This window comes from Lycium ferocissimum, chromosome 2, assembly GCF_029784015.1.
Source record: "Lycium ferocissimum isolate CSIRO_LF1 chromosome 2, AGI_CSIRO_Lferr_CH_V1, whole genome shotgun sequence".
Classification (NCBI taxonomy): Eukaryota; Viridiplantae; Streptophyta; class Magnoliopsida; order Solanales; family Solanaceae; genus Lycium; species Lycium ferocissimum.
This window is the reverse complement of record NC_081343.1, coordinates 28479860-28499080: the sequence shown is the minus strand read 5'-3', so window position 1 is coordinate 28499080 and position 19221 is coordinate 28479860. Positions and strand designations below refer to the sequence as shown.

Sequence of the window (19221 nt, the reverse complement as noted above, 5' to 3'; positions counted from 1 at the left end):
ATTGGGAAAAAGGTTGAAATAGTTGTCCAATGCATGAATCCTACACAATTAGGGGAAAATGTCTTGCAGTTTGATATGGCATAATTTTAGTGATGAAAAATTAATTGTGTGATGAAAAACTTTTGTGAATCTATACACCAAGTAACACTCTTAGCCTAACCAATCAAAACTTTAAAAGATTTTTGTATTTTAAATATTGTTGTCACGGTCTATGCACCAACCAATACTCTTCCTAACTAATCAAACTCTTCTTGATTTTTTGACGTGAAAAGTTTTTGCCAAGGTCTATACACCAATTAGCACTCTTATAGACTTTTCTTTCTCCTCTAAGAATTTAAATTGATTAAATAACCGTTTCCTACATTTAAAGTTAATATTCTCAAGATGCATTTTTCTCCATTATGTAGGACTGCATAATAGTAATATCTAGTACTATTTGATAAATAAGATTTATAATGCATAATAATTGGGTCAAGACTACTTGCAGAGACTTGGAATTGTGACGTTTTCGCCTGGTGACATATCAAAAAAAAATTGTAAAATTACAAAGGATAGGATTTTTGTGTTGTAGCTTTCGTTTGAACCTTTCTATGAATGATTTGTGCCTTGACTTGAGAATATGAACTTGAGATTTTTTTTCCATTAGTTCAACTTCGGTACATTAACCATGTAAAAAATTCATACCATCAAGTCATTTAAAACCAATTACAGCAAACTTTCGATTCCAAATATAGATTATGATCTACAAAATATGATAAACAACCTATTATAGGTAGTAAAACAACATTAATAGCGTGAAACTCTTTTATTATATCATCGTATATAATTTGAATTCCTTTTTCTACTGATTATCCAAAATTGGAACCTGTTGGTATTAGGGGTGTACAAAGTAAACCGACAAACCGCACCAAACCGATAAACCGAGTCAAACCGAGAAAAAAACCCGACTAGTGGTTTGGTTTGACTTGGTTTGGTGTTGGAAAAAAAAACCCGACCATAATCGGTTTGGTTTGGTTTTAACTAAAAAAAGTCAAACCGAACCAAACCAACCCGACATTACATATATTCAAATTTTAAAATATTTTATACATAAAAATATTTATTTGTAATGTAATTTATAAATATTTCTTAAATTTTTTCGTAGTTCTTTAACTATTATCATATTATTCAAGCTTGAACTTGAGTTTTGAATGTCAATAAGTTTTATATCCTATGGATGTTAGTAACTCAAATAAAGTCCAACTCAAATAAAGTTTAAACCAAAACTAACTCAACACTAATGCTAACAAAAGAAATTCAATTTACCACTAGGAATGACAATAATGTTGGATATCTATTCTTCAGTTTTGCATAATTTATTTAATGAAAAAACATAACTTAAGTTTTATTTCTTTGTCATGTAATTAATACTTATTAGCCCTACTTATTTTAGCATGACTTAATATTTTTAGATTATGGTCATTTTCTTTATGGCTTGTTAATTACAATATTTATTTTGAACGAATTTATTAGCTTTTGTTGAATATTTTAATACAATGTCATCACTCTTCTCACATTTTGTGTTATTTTCTTAAGAAACACCTTAATTATATAGTTGTATCTTACTAAAACTAAAGAAATATTTGAAGTAAAAGTTATATGTTTTGTATCAAGACTATTAGGAAAAAAAAAACCCGAGAAAACCGAATAACCCGAGAAAACCCGAGGTTAAAAAACCCGAATTTTATTGGTTTGGTTTGGTGTATAAATTTAAAAACCCGACGCAATTGGTTTGGTTTGGCGTTTAAAAAATCCGAACCAACCCGGTCCATGTACACCCCTAGTTGGTATGTATTGCAGTTAATATGGCAGAACTGAATATGTCTAAATTTGATTGAAAATGACTAGGTGACTCCCTGGAATTCATTACTCCAAAGCAACCATAGTAAATCTTCTTTGCTTTCTGTTATATATAACTCAATATTATTGAATAGAGGAGCAAAGCAAAAATTTATTGAATTTAATTTGATTAAATAATTGTTTCCCACTGTTAAAGTTAATATTCTCAAGGTGAATTTTTCTGCATTATATAGGGACTGTATAATAGTTATATCTAGTAGTATTTGATAAAAAAGATTAATAACACGTAATTATTGGCTCAGGACTGCTCTCATAGACTTTGAATTTTTGGCGTCTTCATCCGATAAGATATCAAATAAAATTGTGCTATTACAACTTTAAAAGTGATAGGATATCTGTGTTGTAGCTTTCCATTGAACATTTCTATGAATGACTCGTGCATTGACTTGAGACTTTGAACTTTTGATATTTTCCAGCATTCGTTTGAATTCATTTGCAATGACTTGTTCATTAACTTGAGAATATAAACTTCAGATTCCATTAGTTTAACTTCAATACAACAATGTAAAATTTTTATATCATGTTATTTAAAAACCAATTATTGGTAACTTTCAATTGCAAGCATAGATTAATGATATACAAAATATGATAAATGACCTATTATATGTAGTAAAACAACATTGATAGCCTAAAATTTTTTTATTCTGTCAGTGTATATAATTTGAATTCCTTTTTCTATTGATCATCCAAAATTGGAATCTGTTGGAATTATTGTAAAAATATCACAAAACCCTGCACCATGGACACGCTCTACATAATATCCGACTTATACGTATTGTTTTCAAAATCTACTGTGAATTATAAGTCTCTATCATATACGGCTTTTACTATTTTCAACTCAACTTTTTCTTCTATGAAATTGCAAGAAAAAGGTTGAATGAGAAGTCAAGTTGTTGGAATGTAGTATTTTCTTTAACCATGAATGATCGTCTGTCATGCCTTGATTCATCACATATTAACCACAGTTACTGAAAAACAAAATTTAATTCTACACATTTGCAATAACAAATACGCTTTCAATCTCAACCTAGTTCGAGTCAGTTGTATGAATCCTTACTATCCATTTGGCTCAAATATGAGGTCATCACATTTCAATGTTAATTTTCTATATTTGGTGGGGGGAGGGGGGGGGGGATGTCTTGTAGTTAATATGGCAGAACTTTAGTGATGAAAGATTAAATTATAGTCCTCTTTTTTTTTGGTTCTGAAATAATAGTCTTCATCGCGTCACAATATATACACTATCACTGAATAAGTCTAAATTTGACCGAAAATGACTAAGCAACCTTCCGGAATTGTTTAGTACTCCAAATTTGATGGTTCTAAATTTGACCGAAAATGACTAAGCAACCTTCCTGGAATTGAGTACTCCAAAGCTACAGTAGTCTAAATTTGACCGAAAATGACTAAGTAACCTTCCTGGAATTGAGTACTCCAAAGCTACAGTAGTCTAAATTTGACCGAAAATGATTAAGTAACCTTCCTGGAATTGAGTACTCCAAAGCTACAGTAGTAAAGGTTCTTTGCTTTCTACTATATATAACTCAATATTATTGAATAGAGGAACAGAGCAAAAAATTCTGATTTCTTTTCCATTAAGTACACCGATTTAATCATTTTAGTAACAGAAATGGGTTATGGAATATTTGCATTGTTTCTGCTATATATAGCCTTTCTCTGTCAGCTAGTTTTCTCTTCTTCTTTACCTCATTTGTGCCCCAATGATCAAGCCCTTGCTCTTCTTCAATTCAAGCACATGTTTACTATAAATTCTAATGCTTCTAATTTTTGTATCGACAGTATAAACGGCCAAATAAATTCATATCCGAAAACACTATCATGGAACAAGAGCACAGATTGTTGCTCATGGGATGGAGTTTATTGTGAGGAGACGACTGGACAAGTGATTGAGCTTAACCTCACTTGCAGCCAACTTCAAGGCAAGTTTCATTCTAACAGTAGCCTCTTCCAACTCTCCAATCTCAAAAGGCTTGATTTGTCTTATAATGATTTTTACGGGTCGCTCATTTCACCTAAATTTGGTGAGTTTTCTAGTTTGACACATCTCGATTTGTCGGGTTTAGATTTTACAGGTCTAATCCCTTCCGAAATCTCTCATCTTTCAAAATTATATGTTCTTCGTATCTGGAATTTTTTCACACATGAGCTTAGAATTGAACCTCACAATTTTGAACTGCTCCTTAAGAACTTGACCCAATTAAGAGAGCTTAACCTTAACTTTGTGAACATATCTTCCACCATTCCTTTAAATTTCTCTTCTTTTTTAACAACTCTATGTCTCTCAGACACGCAGTTATTTGGTATATTGCCCGAAAGAGTTTTCCACCTTTCCAACTTGGAATATCTTGATTTATCACCCAATCCCCAGCTCACTGTTTGGTTTCCCACAACCAAATGGAATAGCAGTATATCTCTCATGTATTTATATCTTGGTGAAGTGAATTTTACTGGTGAGATACCTGATTCCTTTAGCTATCTAACTTCGCTGCAAAGATTGATCATGATATCTTCCAATCTCACAGGGCCCTTTCCTAAACCTATATGGAATCTCACCAGCATAAAATGGTTATATCTTGGGGGAAATAACTTGAATGGCCAAATTGAGTGCTTATCTTGTAATCAAAGTTGGACACAACTCACACATCTAGATTTTTCATCCAATTCCCTAACTGGTCTGATACCTTCTTATATATTCTCCCTGCCATCACTATATGTGTTGAACTTGAGCAATAATAGTTTCACTGGTAAAATTCATGGTTTCAAGTCCAAAATATTGGGAAGCGTTGAATTAAAACACAATCAGCTACAAGGTCCTATTCCAAAGTCACTCCTAAACCAGCAGAGCCTAGAATATCTTCTTCTTTCTCAAAATAATCTCAGTGGAAAGATTGATTCGACTATTTGCAATCTGAAAACAGTGAAAGTGCTAGATTTAGGAAGTAATAATTTGAAGGGAACAATCCCACAATGTTTGGGTGAGATGAGTGAACTTGAGACTTTTGATTTAAGGAACAATAGTCTCAGTGGAACAATTAATACAACTTTTAGATTTGGGAACCGACTCATAGGTTTTAACTTGCGTAGGAATAAGCTAGAGGGGGAAGTACCACGATCTTTGATCAACTGCAAACATTTAGAAGTTGTTGATTTAGGTAACAATGAGTTGAATGACACATTTCCAAAATGGTTAGGAACTCTACCGAATTTGGAGATTTTAAGCTTGAGATCAAATAAATTCCACGGTCACATCAAATATTCAAAGAACAAAAACTTGTTTGTACAACTTCGAATTCTGGATCTCTCATCCAACGAGTTTAGTGGGAATTTATCAGCATGTCTTTTTGAAAATTTCCATGCCATGAAAATAATTGTTGAGAACACCCAAGGGTATGCACAAGAACTATATTACTCTCTGACAATTACGACAAAGGGATTGGATCTTAATTTTGTTCGAGCTTTGATGAGTCCAAACATAGTTATCAATCTCTCGAGGAATAGATTTGAAGGTCATATTCCTAGGATTATTGGAGATCTTGTTGGACTTCGTTCGTTGAACTTATCTCACAATGACTTGGAAGGTCATATACCAGCATCACTACAACAACTATCTGTACTTGAATCACTGGATCTCTCATCCAACAAAATTGGCGGAGAAATTCCGCAACAGCTAGCATCCCTCACATCACTTGAAGTCTTAAATCTCTCTCACAATCATCTTGTTGGATGCATTCCTAGAGGAAAACAATTTAATACATTTGATTACAGTTCATATCAAGGTAATGTTGGATTACGTGGATTTCCACTTTCAAGGGATTGTGGTGGTGATGATGGGGCAACACAAGTGACAACTCCAATTGAGCTAGATCAAGAAGAAGAAGGAGATTCAGCTATGATAAGCTGGCAAGCGGTTCTTATGGGTTATGGTTGTGGTCTAATTGTTGTACTGTCTATAATATACATAATGCTGGCAACCCAAAATCCAGCATGGTTTTCGAGGATGGTTGAAGAATTGGAACACAGAATTATTACAAGAATGCAAAAGCACAAGAAAAGAAATTAGTATGTAACCTCAGGTATTCACCTTGATCTCTATCCTTCAGAAGATTATACCTCCTTCATCTTTAAAGCTCTTAAATTTAATTCTTCATTTTTAAAAATTGCAGGATTCAAGTCTAATATGTCGTCGGTGATGCTAATATAAGCCTTTATCTTTCATAGTTTGTGATTTTCTGAAGTGTTTGTTACTCTATGAATAAATACATGATTTTTCTTCCTTTGAGACAGCCAGAAGTGTCATCATTTATTTTAAGTTTTTCTTTTAGAGATTGTAGATCAACTTGTATTATTGCTTGCTATATAATATGAAGTAGTAATTTCAGCCTAATTATTTAATTGAGTAATGTGGATCAACCGCAATGTCAGTTCATAAATTTATGAAGTTATCTTATTTTTTTTCTCAATTACATCAAGTATTAAAAAACTAGCATTCATACTTCGAAAAACACCTAGAATTTACTTTTCATTTTCAGTACATTCAAATAACTAGATATTCTTTCGTCACATACAACCGAACTAATATCTTTTTGTCACGACCCAAATCATGGATCATGCGGGCACCCACACTAACCCTCCCTGGTGGGCGAACCCTTCAGATAACTACCTTAATTTGATACAACATGCGGAATAAATACTTTTATTATAAGAAATTCCCAAAATCTGGTCTAGACTCATACAAGAGCTTCTAAGAAGTTTACAATTTGAATAGATAACAGACTCAAACTGGATACGACTTCTGTTTAAGGATAGAGAACAACAGAAATCTAAGGAGAGACTCGGGTTGCAATATCTCAAATAGCTCACCCAAACGTCTTTGACGAATGCCTCGAAACGGTCGTGAGACTCCGAACATCACACGAAAATAACTCTACACTCCGGAAGGAGTGTAGCAAGAGTAGTATGAGCACAACACTAGGCTCGTAGGTATCATAGGCCGACAATGGTTAGTTCACGCATATAAACAAGAAGCAACTAACAAGTAAGCGGATAAGTAATCAAACACGATCACACATCTAGCACATGAGAAAGTCTTGCATTAACGATAGTCACGGGGATCTCAATATCTCGGATTATAAGCCTAGGGAGAATTCTATAAACCTCGATTCCATCCGGCCTTTAAAATAAATACTCACAAACAACAACTCGGTAATTCACAAATCAAGAATCAATCGAGAGAATGTGCCATGCAATGACATGAATGACCATTCAAATGGAGTGCTATGCAATGCAATGTCGTGCTATGTAAATGTTATGCAATGCAGTAGTCACCTCTCACACTCCACTCCCGTACACACGTGCTATGGCAATGCCTCATAGTCATGACCCATGGGGGACCCGCGAAGTCCATGTACCACTCGCTCCGGAATATAACCTCGGATCACGAGCACACTCTCACGATCCGGCAAAGACCTCGGGCATCGGACACTCCATCGTTCCCGGCAAGAAACCTCGGGCAACAAACACTCACAATCTCCGGCAGAAACCTCGGAGTCTCTCTGTCACTCTCAATCTCCGGCAGAAACCTCGGAGTCTCTCTGTCACTCTCAATCTCCGGCAGAAACCTCGGAGTCTCTCTGTCACTCTCCTCACCATTATAACAACATAAGAGTAATATGAAAGCATGTCATGCATGATATCAGTCTCAATTATATCACCAATATGCAATAAACAAGTACAAGTCATATTATTGCCCACGGCTCAATCATCAATATTACCCTTCCCTTTCATAAGGTGAGGGAGCTAGTATGTGATAAAGATACAACTAGGTGATAATTACATCACATAGCACATAGAATATGGGATGCATGCCTCGCATGGAATCAACCTCAATAATCACCGCAATCATAGGTTCCATAGATTCATACTAGGGATTGCAATTCAATATTCAATTCTCAGTAATAACCTTCCTCTTCCATATGACCCGGTGGGATAACAGAGAGAGAGAATTATATCAAATACATGAAATCACAATACAATGACAGCTCACATAACAATATCGTAATAATGGCGACGAGCCCACATAACATATCACAATAATGGCGACAAGCCCACATCACAATAATGGCGACAAGCATGCTAATGGTAATACCAACCTAGATGGAATTTACCTCCACACCATGCCCGAAGGCCTATCATGCTTTCCCCGTCAATCACTACTATTTACATACGTTTCGCTAACCGGAGTCTAGACATAAAGTAAACCGTAACCTACCTCAATGCCGAACAGGTGTCACGAACTTTCACGCCAAGGCTTTTTCCTTCTGAAGTGCTTCCGATCGGACAGGGTCTATAGCGCTTATTCGTCACACAATATGTGTACGCTACCCAATAATACTTCAACCTATATTAAGACGCCAACAGCTATGGTTAAGCTACGGGGAGATTCAAACGTATTCTAACGTTAGTAACTCCTTTCTAGATGTTTAGGCGACGTTTTCTCTTGTATCTAAACCAACCACATACAACCAATCCAACATCAATAATTATGTATTCAATACCAATCCGGACAGCCCACACAATATTCTAAACAGCCCACATTCATAACATGCAATAACGATTCACATACGGCTTCGACATTCTCAAGTTACTTTTATTAGTTTGTAGCCTTAACGTTTGCATGTAACAACTTATAACAGCCCATCCAACATACAATATGATGTATACTCTTAACTTATAATTATTCTTTCCAACTTAATGAAAACACAAGTCCAAAACAGTCCACTACCACAACATGTCCAAAACAGTCTCTAACCGACAACATAACGATGTTCGGAATTCTTGCAAACGTTTACGAACATACTAAGCCAACCACATGCGATTTTTATACATCATTTCATGTCTTCTTTTCATATAATTTCAGTAAGTTATGACCAGCTATCCACACGACAAGTACAACATCAATTCATACGCAACTACGCTATATCGTCATTTTTATAATCCTTATAACAACTCACAAATGACTTTAGTTTCAACTCCAACCATTAAACACCTTCATTTCCATCATAAAATTCATGATAATAACAATCAAAATATCAAGTAAAAACAGTTCACTAACTTCTTCACAAAACAGTCCACACACGGCTACACCATGCTTCAACATCGCTCACATAAAATCATAGATTCAACCATTTTCATACTAACATAACTTCACCTTTAACCTTCCAATTCTTTTCATTCTTTTTACCATGAGATCTATGATAGTAACAACCATATTTATTAAAGAAAATCAGTCCATTAGTTCCACCAAAACAGTCCCTACGGCCAACTAACATTCCAACACCAACTTTCATGATTTTATGCATGCGATTCATGTTTGTCAAGTTACAACCATACTTCAACATCAACACATATAACCCCATAACTACCATCATGTTCCAACATCAACACACCTTATTTCATGCATACAACTTATATTCACACATCTACATCACCCTTAATACATGAAAAGAAAGTTAGATCTTACCTTGACAACTTGACTTCTCTACTTGGCTAGAGTTGGTGACTTGAGATGGAAATGGTTCTTGTTGCTCCAAAGACTATCTTCACGTTTTAGGGACCTTCTAAAGGGTTGAAACACCTTGGAAAATAATTTTTGGATCAAGACTCAAAGGGCTCAAAAATCAGCCCCTTGGCCGAAAGCTCTCTCTCTTCCCTCTCTAGGTTTTCTTTCTTTGTTGTGAAGTTGAAATGAATGTAATGGCTGATTCCTTAGTCATTATTTGGTTCAACTTTGATGCCTACAAGTTGGTCACATGCTCCACTTATGGCATGAGTCACTCCATTAACTTTACACTTAAAATTCCATTTTTTTTTCTACAACTTTAGGCCAAGTGTGGCCAAGCCTCACCTTCTTGTTTCTCCTTTCTTCTTTCTTTTCAATTGTTTACAAGACAATTGTATGTGTGGTGAATGATTCATACACCATCCTTTGTCCATTGTAATTATGCCAAGATGAATGAGCAATATTTAATGTGAAATGATCCCTCCACCATGTTATGTCTTCCTAAAATAATGTATACTTTCATAAAGTAGTAGATGCTTAAATATTCAAATGCATGCTTCACATGGATGCCTTATTTTCAGTCACTTGGCTGAATTCCACACTCCTTTCTTTCAATTTGGTTGTCCACAATATAATGTAAGTGTAGTGGATGAATCACATTTAAATGTATATTTGTATGTCTCCCATAGTAGTCTTATTTAAGATGACTTTGAGTCATCTTTTGGACATGGCATGTTAATGCTCATATTGGCTCATTGTTGCCACTAATTTTAACTTAACACCACAATTAAGTAGTTCCTAATTTCCATTAATGCTTCTATACCAAACAAAATTTGTAGATAAATTGTGACTTCAAACGAAATCGGAAGTTAAAGTCTCTACTTTGTATCTTGAGATAGTCTTAATACTCGGCCCGACTTGAATCATCCATATCTCCTTACCCCGATATCATTTTGACGAGCTGTTTGTTGCGTTGCAAACTAGACTCGATGAACTTAATTTTAGGCTTTTGAAACACCTTAAAACTCCTCATATACTAGGAGATATGCCTCCTACAATATAGGCTAAAATCGGGTCCGAGATTTTACGAAATTGTTCCGATTCATTTCGTTTAACTTCTAATCCTCTTCCAACCTCATGTAACCTCTTATACATACATATACACAGTCATTTACATCCATAACAATTCATATACATGTCTCGAAGGGTCCGTAGAATCACAATAACCATAAGTAGAACTCACAAAGCTTCGACGAAACTCCAATCGAAAAAGTATATTCCTATCTTTTGTCCATCTTCTATATCATTACTAATAATCTCAAATACTTTAAAAGGTCACTCACATTACCTCATATACATACTCATAACGCGATTTCAAATCCTTTAGGTTACCAGTGTCACCTCGAGATACTTAAGACAACCATATTTATAACGATATTCTTACTAACTCGATTAACTTTCCTTGAACCTTCTTAACTCATTCTTTCTTGTTTTAATACAAGTAGCAAGGATTATTATGGAGTGTGACATTCTCCCCTCCTTTAGAACATTCGTCCTCGCATGTCAAATGAGGACTAAAAGCTCGGTCAATTAAATAACCATCAATCACCGTTATCGCGAGACTATAGACAAGATTTGACCACGAAAAGGGTGTTTTAGGAATATTATGCCTAAAAGTGCTAAACGACCAAATGGGTCGTTACACACATAAGGCTTTCAAATTCATTTTTGACCAGGACTGCACTATAAAAAGGTAATATTCTATCCTATTTATTCATTTTATTTACTGCTTAGTAGTTAATCTATATGATGATAGCTTATTGAAGCTAGTTGGTTGTTGTGTTGCCTTTGGTTCAAGTAAATAAGTGTATTACTTGGGTACTGTTAAGATGCATTAGCTTGTGTTAGATGTGGAGGTTACTTCCTTTGTTTTCAAAGCACATGTTTGACATTAATGAGTAGTTCTTGAGATAGACTGAGTGTATATGTTCAAATAATGCATTGTTTGCCTAGATATGGTTGGAATAGACTTCATGTGCTCTGTGGGATGTTGAGGTTTCCTGTTTTGGTTGATTCAATACTTAAAATATGATAAGACTATAACTCATGATAGTAATTTGGTGAAATTTTATGTTAATACTGATCCTATTTAAATGCAATAAAGTACTGTGATGATCATGATTGAAGGTTGCTTTACTTGAATAAGATTATGACATTTTGATTGCCTAAATTTGTTCTTTTATGGGTCTGTATACTTATCTAATGTCAACTGGATAATATGAAGTTATGATTGGGATAAAAAGAGAAAAGATCATGGTCAGGTTAAAACAAAGCTTAAGGGACCTAGGCATGTTTATAAAAAGTCTTTCATAAGTATCTAAGGCATTTAGAGTTAGGGCCTGCTTGCATTTGTGTGGGTCTGAATCTTCCCAAGTCTACTTGAATGTGCTTAAGTTAGTCAAATAATTCTGAATAGTTGTATGTTATGCATCAAGGATAACTTTAAAGTGGCAATATCCTAGAGTATGATAGAAGGTCTAAAAAAAATGAAGTTTTGGGATTCAAGGTCACTCATGAGATAACAGGGTGTTAAAGGGTCCATTAGGAGCTAATAAAAAGTCCATAAAGTTGTTGAAAATATTTTAAAATGAAATAGAATACCTACATGCCACTAGCAGGATTAGGTATCATGCTTGGTTTCATTTGAATAGAGCTCAGACTTGACATTCATATTATCAGACTTTCTTTTTATATCTGGTTCATGCCTAAATTTTTAAAAGAAGTTTGAGAGGATTTAAAAGATGATTTGAGTCCTGATCTGCTTCTAACTGTCTGAAAATTGATTAACCAATTGGAAAGGGAATTGTTTTGAACCTGAAGGTTGATGTTCAATCTGATTTTAAGCTTTTAAGTGGATTAAATGTTCAACTTTCTCAAATGTTATGTCTAAAAGGGATTCAATCTGGCTTTACATAGTTAGGGTCTTAAAACTGAGTTGATCTTACACAGTTAGGGTCTTAAAACTGAGTTGATTAAAAGCTGTTAATTGGTGTGAACAATTAGGGGTCAGACAAAAATTAGTATAAGGTGGCAGTGTCAAACCACTCTTGTCCATAAGTTTTGGTGATTGGCAATTGGTATGGGAATAAGGTAAAAGGGGTTGAGGTTGTTTTGGGAGATTAAAAGGTGAGCTTAGGCATGAATTGGAGGTAGTGACCAGTCGGGCCTTTGGTCCCTTTTTACTGAAAGTAAGGCTCAGGAAAGGGAAGGGGAGGTGATGACCTCACCCTATCCTATTCCTCTTTCCGGACCCTAAGGCTTCCTTGACTTCCTAGACCTTGTTCTCATGACTGTGGGGGTTCAGTGAGATCTGAGAATTGGTCAAGGGTGGTTTGTCATGCCTTTGGGGAATTATTGAGATTTCATGTTGCTTAAAGCTAAGTCAAAATAAAGGGATAGGTCTCTGTCATATCTTTGTCATGATTAGAGAGGTTAAAACTGCCATTAACTAAGTCCTAAAGAGGTAAGTTACTCACTTTGTGTTTGAATCCATGTTTCCTTTTTTTTTTTTTTCTGAATTTTGACTTGTCTGCTTGTCTGTTTGCTTCATAAGGAATATGTTTAAAAGCTGGTGTGGTGTATTTATGTGTGGACTTGGTCATGCGAAGGTACTAATCTTGGTCTGAACTTAAGGAAAGAAAATTTAGTTAACCCTAAATTGGTAAGAACCTTTTATTTCTTGAACTAAACTGTGACACCTAGACTTCACTGGGCATTGTAGCATAACTTAGATTAAAAGGAAAAAATTATGATCTGTCTAATAAGGTTTGATTCTATATCATTAGTGTGCTTTAAGGTCTTGTCATACGTAGAATCAGGGGGATGAAACAATTAAGTATTGTGTCTGTGCTGTAAAATGAATAGTGTTAGACTAGAATTGGTTTGATGATGATTATTGGGATATGGTGGGTATTCTTAAAGGCGGTGTGGACCACTTGGCTTAGGATGGTCTTTTCAAGACACCTCAACGAGGGGCCAGATAAGAGTCAAGCCCACCTTGGCTCATAGTATCTACCCCCCAAATGAGGGGTGTCAGGAACAACCTATAGACCATAGGGGACACTTTTGTCTTGAAGGAATATTAGCTTCCTTAAATTCCATCACTTTACAAAAGGGTTGAAGGAAAACAGGGTTAGGAAAACCAGTGTGTTCAAAGGTCTAGAAGCACTTAGGAGGTTAAGAATAATGGAATTGGTCATTTCAAGAAGATGATCTTTGGTTTTGTCCTTAAAATCAATGCACTAGCTTAAGGTTGTTGACAATAAATGTCTCTGCTAGGAGTTTAAAGAGTCTGAACATGTGAAGTTTGGTTTTGAACTTTACGCCATTGCTTCTAGGATTTGTTGACACACATAGCTGATCCTTTCCCTGTCTATCTTTAATGGTAACTTGTATGAAGCCTTGTAATGTGTCCCTACTATTTTTGTATTACAACAAAGATTTTTTCTGTGGTCCTTCCTGAGAATATGAAACTGTACAGTCTCAGTTTCACTTGATGTTGTTTGGTCCAAGCCTCTTAATGCCCCAATTTTATTTTATTTTGGTGTGATTACAAGTTATAGAATTTTCCCCCTTGCTACACCCTTCTATTGTGCTTCTGTGATCACATTAAGCAGTTCTAACTTCCTGCTATAAAAGCTGTTAATATATGAAGTAGATGAATCATTTATTTGATATGCATAAGTGTTAAGGTTGGACCTTGATTAGCCAAAGCTTTTATATAAAATTTGGACATGTAGAAGTGTGGGTAGACACAGATTATATACAGATTAATAAAAAGGAAGGGAGTATACACATGGTATACACTTGGTATACACATGCCATGTGTATATCATAGGTATACTGTGTGTATACCTATAAGAAATAGGCCAGTCATAGGCAGGATGTATATGCAATTAAAAGAGTATGATCTGTTTATGACACCTATTTGACTAAGTACCTTGGAACTATTATACACATTCTATGTGCTTCATTGTATTACAATATCTGCCTCAGTCTTTGTCATGATTGTGAATTCATTTTAATGTTACTTATTCAAAATACTTCCCATAAGATGATACTTGTGCACAACTTTGAGACTCTGGTTGTACACTATGGCAATACTAGGCTTTTGAGAGTTTGAGGGGATTTTGGGGGATAGGTTTTGTTACACCTCGGAAAATTTCATGTCGTCATGTGGTGGATAGACTAACACAGGGTGAGATGGATATGATGTCCCTACAATTAATAATGGTTACTTAACGGTTCTAATTAAGATTCCAAAGACGTTTGAAGCAAGAGAAAGAAAGTTCGTTGAAGAATATTAAGTATAAGTCGTGTTTTGAAAGGGGTTGCAAGTACCAAGCTAATGTTGATCTAATGATGTCTTGAGGAAAAGTTATAACGCTCCTTAGGTTGCTAATGAATTGCTAAACAAGTGCTAAGAAGTTTCCATAAGGATTAGAGATCTAGCGAAACGACGGAAATAATTCCAGAAAAGTGGAGTTATACGACCACTTATACGGTCCGTATAACTTTATACGGTCTGTATAAGGGTCCATATAACTTTATACGGTCCGTATAACCCAACAGAAAAGATGTTTTCCCTGATGGTGAAATACGGACACTTATACGGACCGTATAATGTTATACGGACCGTATAAGTCCCGACGGGCTGAATAATTTCCAAGTATAAATACATGTTCCCACTTCTAATTTTTCATTCTTCCCACTTCTCCACTTCTCTCAAGACCTATAGAAGGTTCTACATATTTTATTAACATAAATTCAAGAAAAATCAAAGATCAACTTCATCAATCCAAGGGAATCAAGTGTAAGGAAGCTCTCTAGAGTTGCTAGAAGTCAAGAAATTCTTTGGAAGTGGAACTAGGGTTTTCTCCAAGTGAAGTACTTTCATCAAAAGCCCGCTCCTACACAGTCAAAGGTGAGTTTCATGATCATTCCATGTTATTTAGAATATTGAATGGTTGAAAGACTTAGATTATGAAGGAGGTAGAATATGGAGCTCAATTATGAAATAATGGTGTTCTTGAATAATAGTTTGAGATGAATCATGACTCTTGATATATTATGAGTATAATCTTGTTATAAATGGTATTAAGAATATTGGAGAAGCATTATATGAGGATGAATGTGGTGTTGTATTATGGCTATGGTTATGAATGACTTTGAGAGGGAATTTTGGAAATTGGATAATGTCGAACTTGTCAAATTATGGATTATGATATTATGAACGTTGTTATTAATGTTTGGGAGCTATTATATCATATGGAGGAAGTTGTAGAAACAAAGGAAATGCTGCCCAATTTTCGTTAGCTTTAGCTCAAGCTTAAGTATGTTTCCGATTATCTAATTCTAGTACGAATTCCCTTGAATGTAGAATTACGAACTTGGAAGGAAGCGTATAGTTGGCAAGCTAGAAAGGCGAAAAGGTATGTAAGGATAGTCCCTTTTTTTTTTCTAAGGCATGATCCTTACAATATGACTTCTTTATTTTTCCCTGATTCTCATATATTTAGGAAACCATGAGCTTATGCTTATAAGAGCTTCTCATGATATGAAGATAAGAGATATGTTACGAATATGATAATGATGATGATGAGTCTAAGCCTAGAGATACCAAAGCTTATGTTATGATAGTTCTTGTGAAGCTAACGATTCCTTGATGCTATTCATTGTTGCTAAACTCACCTTATAATGCTAGTTCCTTCAAGGTGAGGCATGATAATCATGACTACTCCATAATGGAATCGGGGGTCCTCGACCTTATGTCACCCTGATAGAGTTGTGGTATTTAATTGATTTCTAATGCATGCATTATGATAAGCACGTGATGATGAGATTACACCGAGCCTAGATGGCCTGGCATGACACCGCGAAGGCAGGCAGCTTATGATTACACCGAGCCTAGAGGGCCTGGCATGACACCACTCATTTTGCTAATCATCATACCCCAAGTGAAGTACTTTTATATCCTCACCTTATGTTTCATCATTTCTTGTTATGTTAGTATTATTCATGCCTTGCATACTCAGTACACTTTTCATACTGACGTCTTTTCTTTTTGGACGCCGTGTCCATGCCCGCAGGTAGACAGGGAGACGGTGCAAACCCGTAGGAGCTTATCAGTGGATTCACAGGAGCACTCCACTACTCCGGAGGTGCTACTTATGGTCATATTCTTTTGTGTATATATTTGGGCACGACGGGGTCCTGTCCCGTCCTCACGTCACAGTATTCTAGTAGAGGCTCGTAGATACGTATGTATGGGTAGTAGATGTCCCATGATGACTACATTGTACACTCTTATATATCATTTTTGCAGCCGTGAGGGCCTATGTATATTTATATATTGCTTTGAAGAGTATATGTGTTCAAGTGGGGTATGATGATTAGCAAAAGGAGTGGTGCTCGGTAGTCAGCTCCGGGTACCCGTCATGGCCCCCTAGTCGGGTCGTGACAGGTTTAGCCACTCCCCGATGTCCAGCCATGCCTGGGGTTCATGAAACCCCTTGGAGCTTGTGTGGTGTCGGGAATAAGGGTGGTGACAACCTTTTCCCGTTGGTATGGTGTGATTTGGGGGTTTCAGTGAAGCAATAGTGTATGATCAAGTCCTTAGTTGTGCACTTGCAATCAAATGGGGATACATATGTTAGTGTTAGGTTCGGCAAACATAGACTCAAATGAGTATGTATATGTATATGTATGTATAGTTCATAGGACTAGATTCACCAAACATATGCTAATTCAATTCCTTTTCTTTTTTCCCTCCTCCTACTGCACGGTCACTTGGGCCAGTGTAGCCCAACAGGAATATTTTTTCAAAAACTGTTAAGTCCAAGAAAGGGAAGAAAATATTATTGAAGGCCCGCCCATGGGTGAGAATGGCATGAAGGCCCAACTATGGGTAAAAATGGTATTTTAAGGGGTTCGGTACGCCCCTAGCTTATCTCCTTTTTTCCCTTAAATTTCAGCGTGCAAAATTTCCTTTTTTGGTTTGAAATGTTGTATTTGTATGATTGTAAAAACTCACATCATTATTGGAATCCTTTATATTTGAACTAGGCATCTTAGGTGAACGGTGCATATGCCGTTTAGTTCGACCTTAGGCCCTAACACGATTTTCAAAACCCGAATTAGTATAAACATTTTCCAAAAAAATAAAAATGGCTAATGTAATAAGGGGAACAAAGAGGATCAGTTTCATCTTTAACAAAAAAAATGTTGTTATCATTTTTTTTCTCAAACCAGGCTTCATCTTTTCCAAACTAAAAATGAACGCTTTTTTCAGTTATGGGTTCAGTTTTCAAAAATTCTATTTTTCAGTCTAGGCAGAAAAAATGGGTTTCGAAAATTCTGTGTAAATGATATGCTTTACAAAAATGAGTTCTGTCATTTTAAACTAAAAATCAGACGAAGAATAGTTTCAAGGCATAGGTATATATAATCCACTTGTATTAAAACATACACGTGATTTTCTGGAAATAACTAAGGCAAACAATAGAGTTTTGAGGTCTAAGGCCCAACCCAAAAAGATCACATTTTAGTCCCCACTTTTTTCAGAAAAAATAAGGGCAAATATGTTTTCGGCTTAGCCAGTAACTGAAGAAGAAATGAGAGATTGTTGGGCCAAAGCCCAATAGACCTTAATCATTTTGTAGAAAAAGAGAGCATAACTTGGGCCTACGCCCATGACAAAGGTTATTCTTATGAACAAATTTGTTTTTTTTTTAAAAGATTCCAGGATCAAAATAATAAATCTTGATTATATGAATCCAACTCTTGTAAATTAAACCCGCGTAAACTATTCTTTTTAATAAGTAAAATCTTAAATAAAGGTGTTCTAAAAAACGTACAAAACAGACTAACCCGGACCATGTATGAGTCTAAGCATGAACAAATTCATTTATCCCAAGCTTTTAAAAGATTTTTACCTTTACAGAAAATTAACATTATCCTTATATATGAAAGGAACTAGTTATATCCGAATATTATGAATCCGAACCTAAATACCCTATATGTAAATGGAATATATTTAATTCTTTTTTTTCAAAAAATGATATGCAAAATAACAGACTTTTTCGGGAAATAAACACCAAATAAACAGTTCATGCAAATACTCACACATTGGAATTCGAAGGTCAACCGTATGGTACGGATCTTTAATACTAGGGTGCCTAACACCTTCTCTAGGAGATTACCAGAACCCTTACCTAGAACTTTGGATTAAGAAGGATTTTTCACGGTGTATGAATAAACCCTTCAAAATTGGTTTTCCTAATTTCCTAAAAATTAGGTGGCGACAATTTTAAAACAAAGTTCGAAAGAGCACCAACGATTTCGAAGTAGCTTTTCCGAGCGCTAATCCTGCCCGCGAAAATGCGAACCAATGCAGGCAGTGACTTTGCTGGTGACTTTAAGGTTCTGTCATAAGGATTCCAATATAATGTGGGTATATTTGCTTTAACTGTTTATATGTTTACTTTCCCGCAATTATCAGCTGCCATTACATGCATATCATAACTCCGCTACTCCTGGCATTTATTCTACACTTTGTTCCTCTTCGTAAAGCATGTGGTCGTACCATCACTATAAAATCAAAATACTTCTTTTGGAACCGTTATGAGGCGAGGTCGGTTTGTGGTCGTCCAACAACCCTAACGGTTCAGCCCCAGTTGTCTGCT

The 19221-nt window shown here is 35.5% G+C and overlaps 1 protein-coding gene across 2 annotated transcripts; it reads left to right on the top strand.

Moving 5' to 3' along the window:
- The first annotated feature begins 3513 nt into the window (after positions 1-3513).
- Positions 3514-6001, top strand: LOC132047971 (receptor-like protein Cf-9). 2 transcript variants are annotated; one of them, XM_059438924.1, is made up of 2 exons: positions 3514-4485; positions 4702-6001. In XM_059438924.1, the coding sequence occupies exons 1-2, from the start codon at positions 3530-3532 to the stop codon at positions 5978-5980; spliced, it is 2235 nt and encodes a 744-aa protein (XP_059294907.1). In that variant the 5' UTR covers positions 3514-3529; the 3' UTR covers positions 5981-6001. The 2 variants fall into 2 exon arrangements, with proteins under 2 accessions (XP_059294907.1, XP_059294906.1); XM_059438923.1 differs by having other exon boundaries at positions 3514-6001.
- The last annotated feature ends 13220 nt before the right edge of the window (positions 6002-19221 follow it).

What these genes read in the sequence shown, in the direction of transcription:
- LOC132047971 (XM_059438923.1), top strand. Translation starts at nt 3,530, where the DNA reads ATGGGTTATGGAATATTTGCATTGTTTCTGCTATATATAGCCTTTCTC.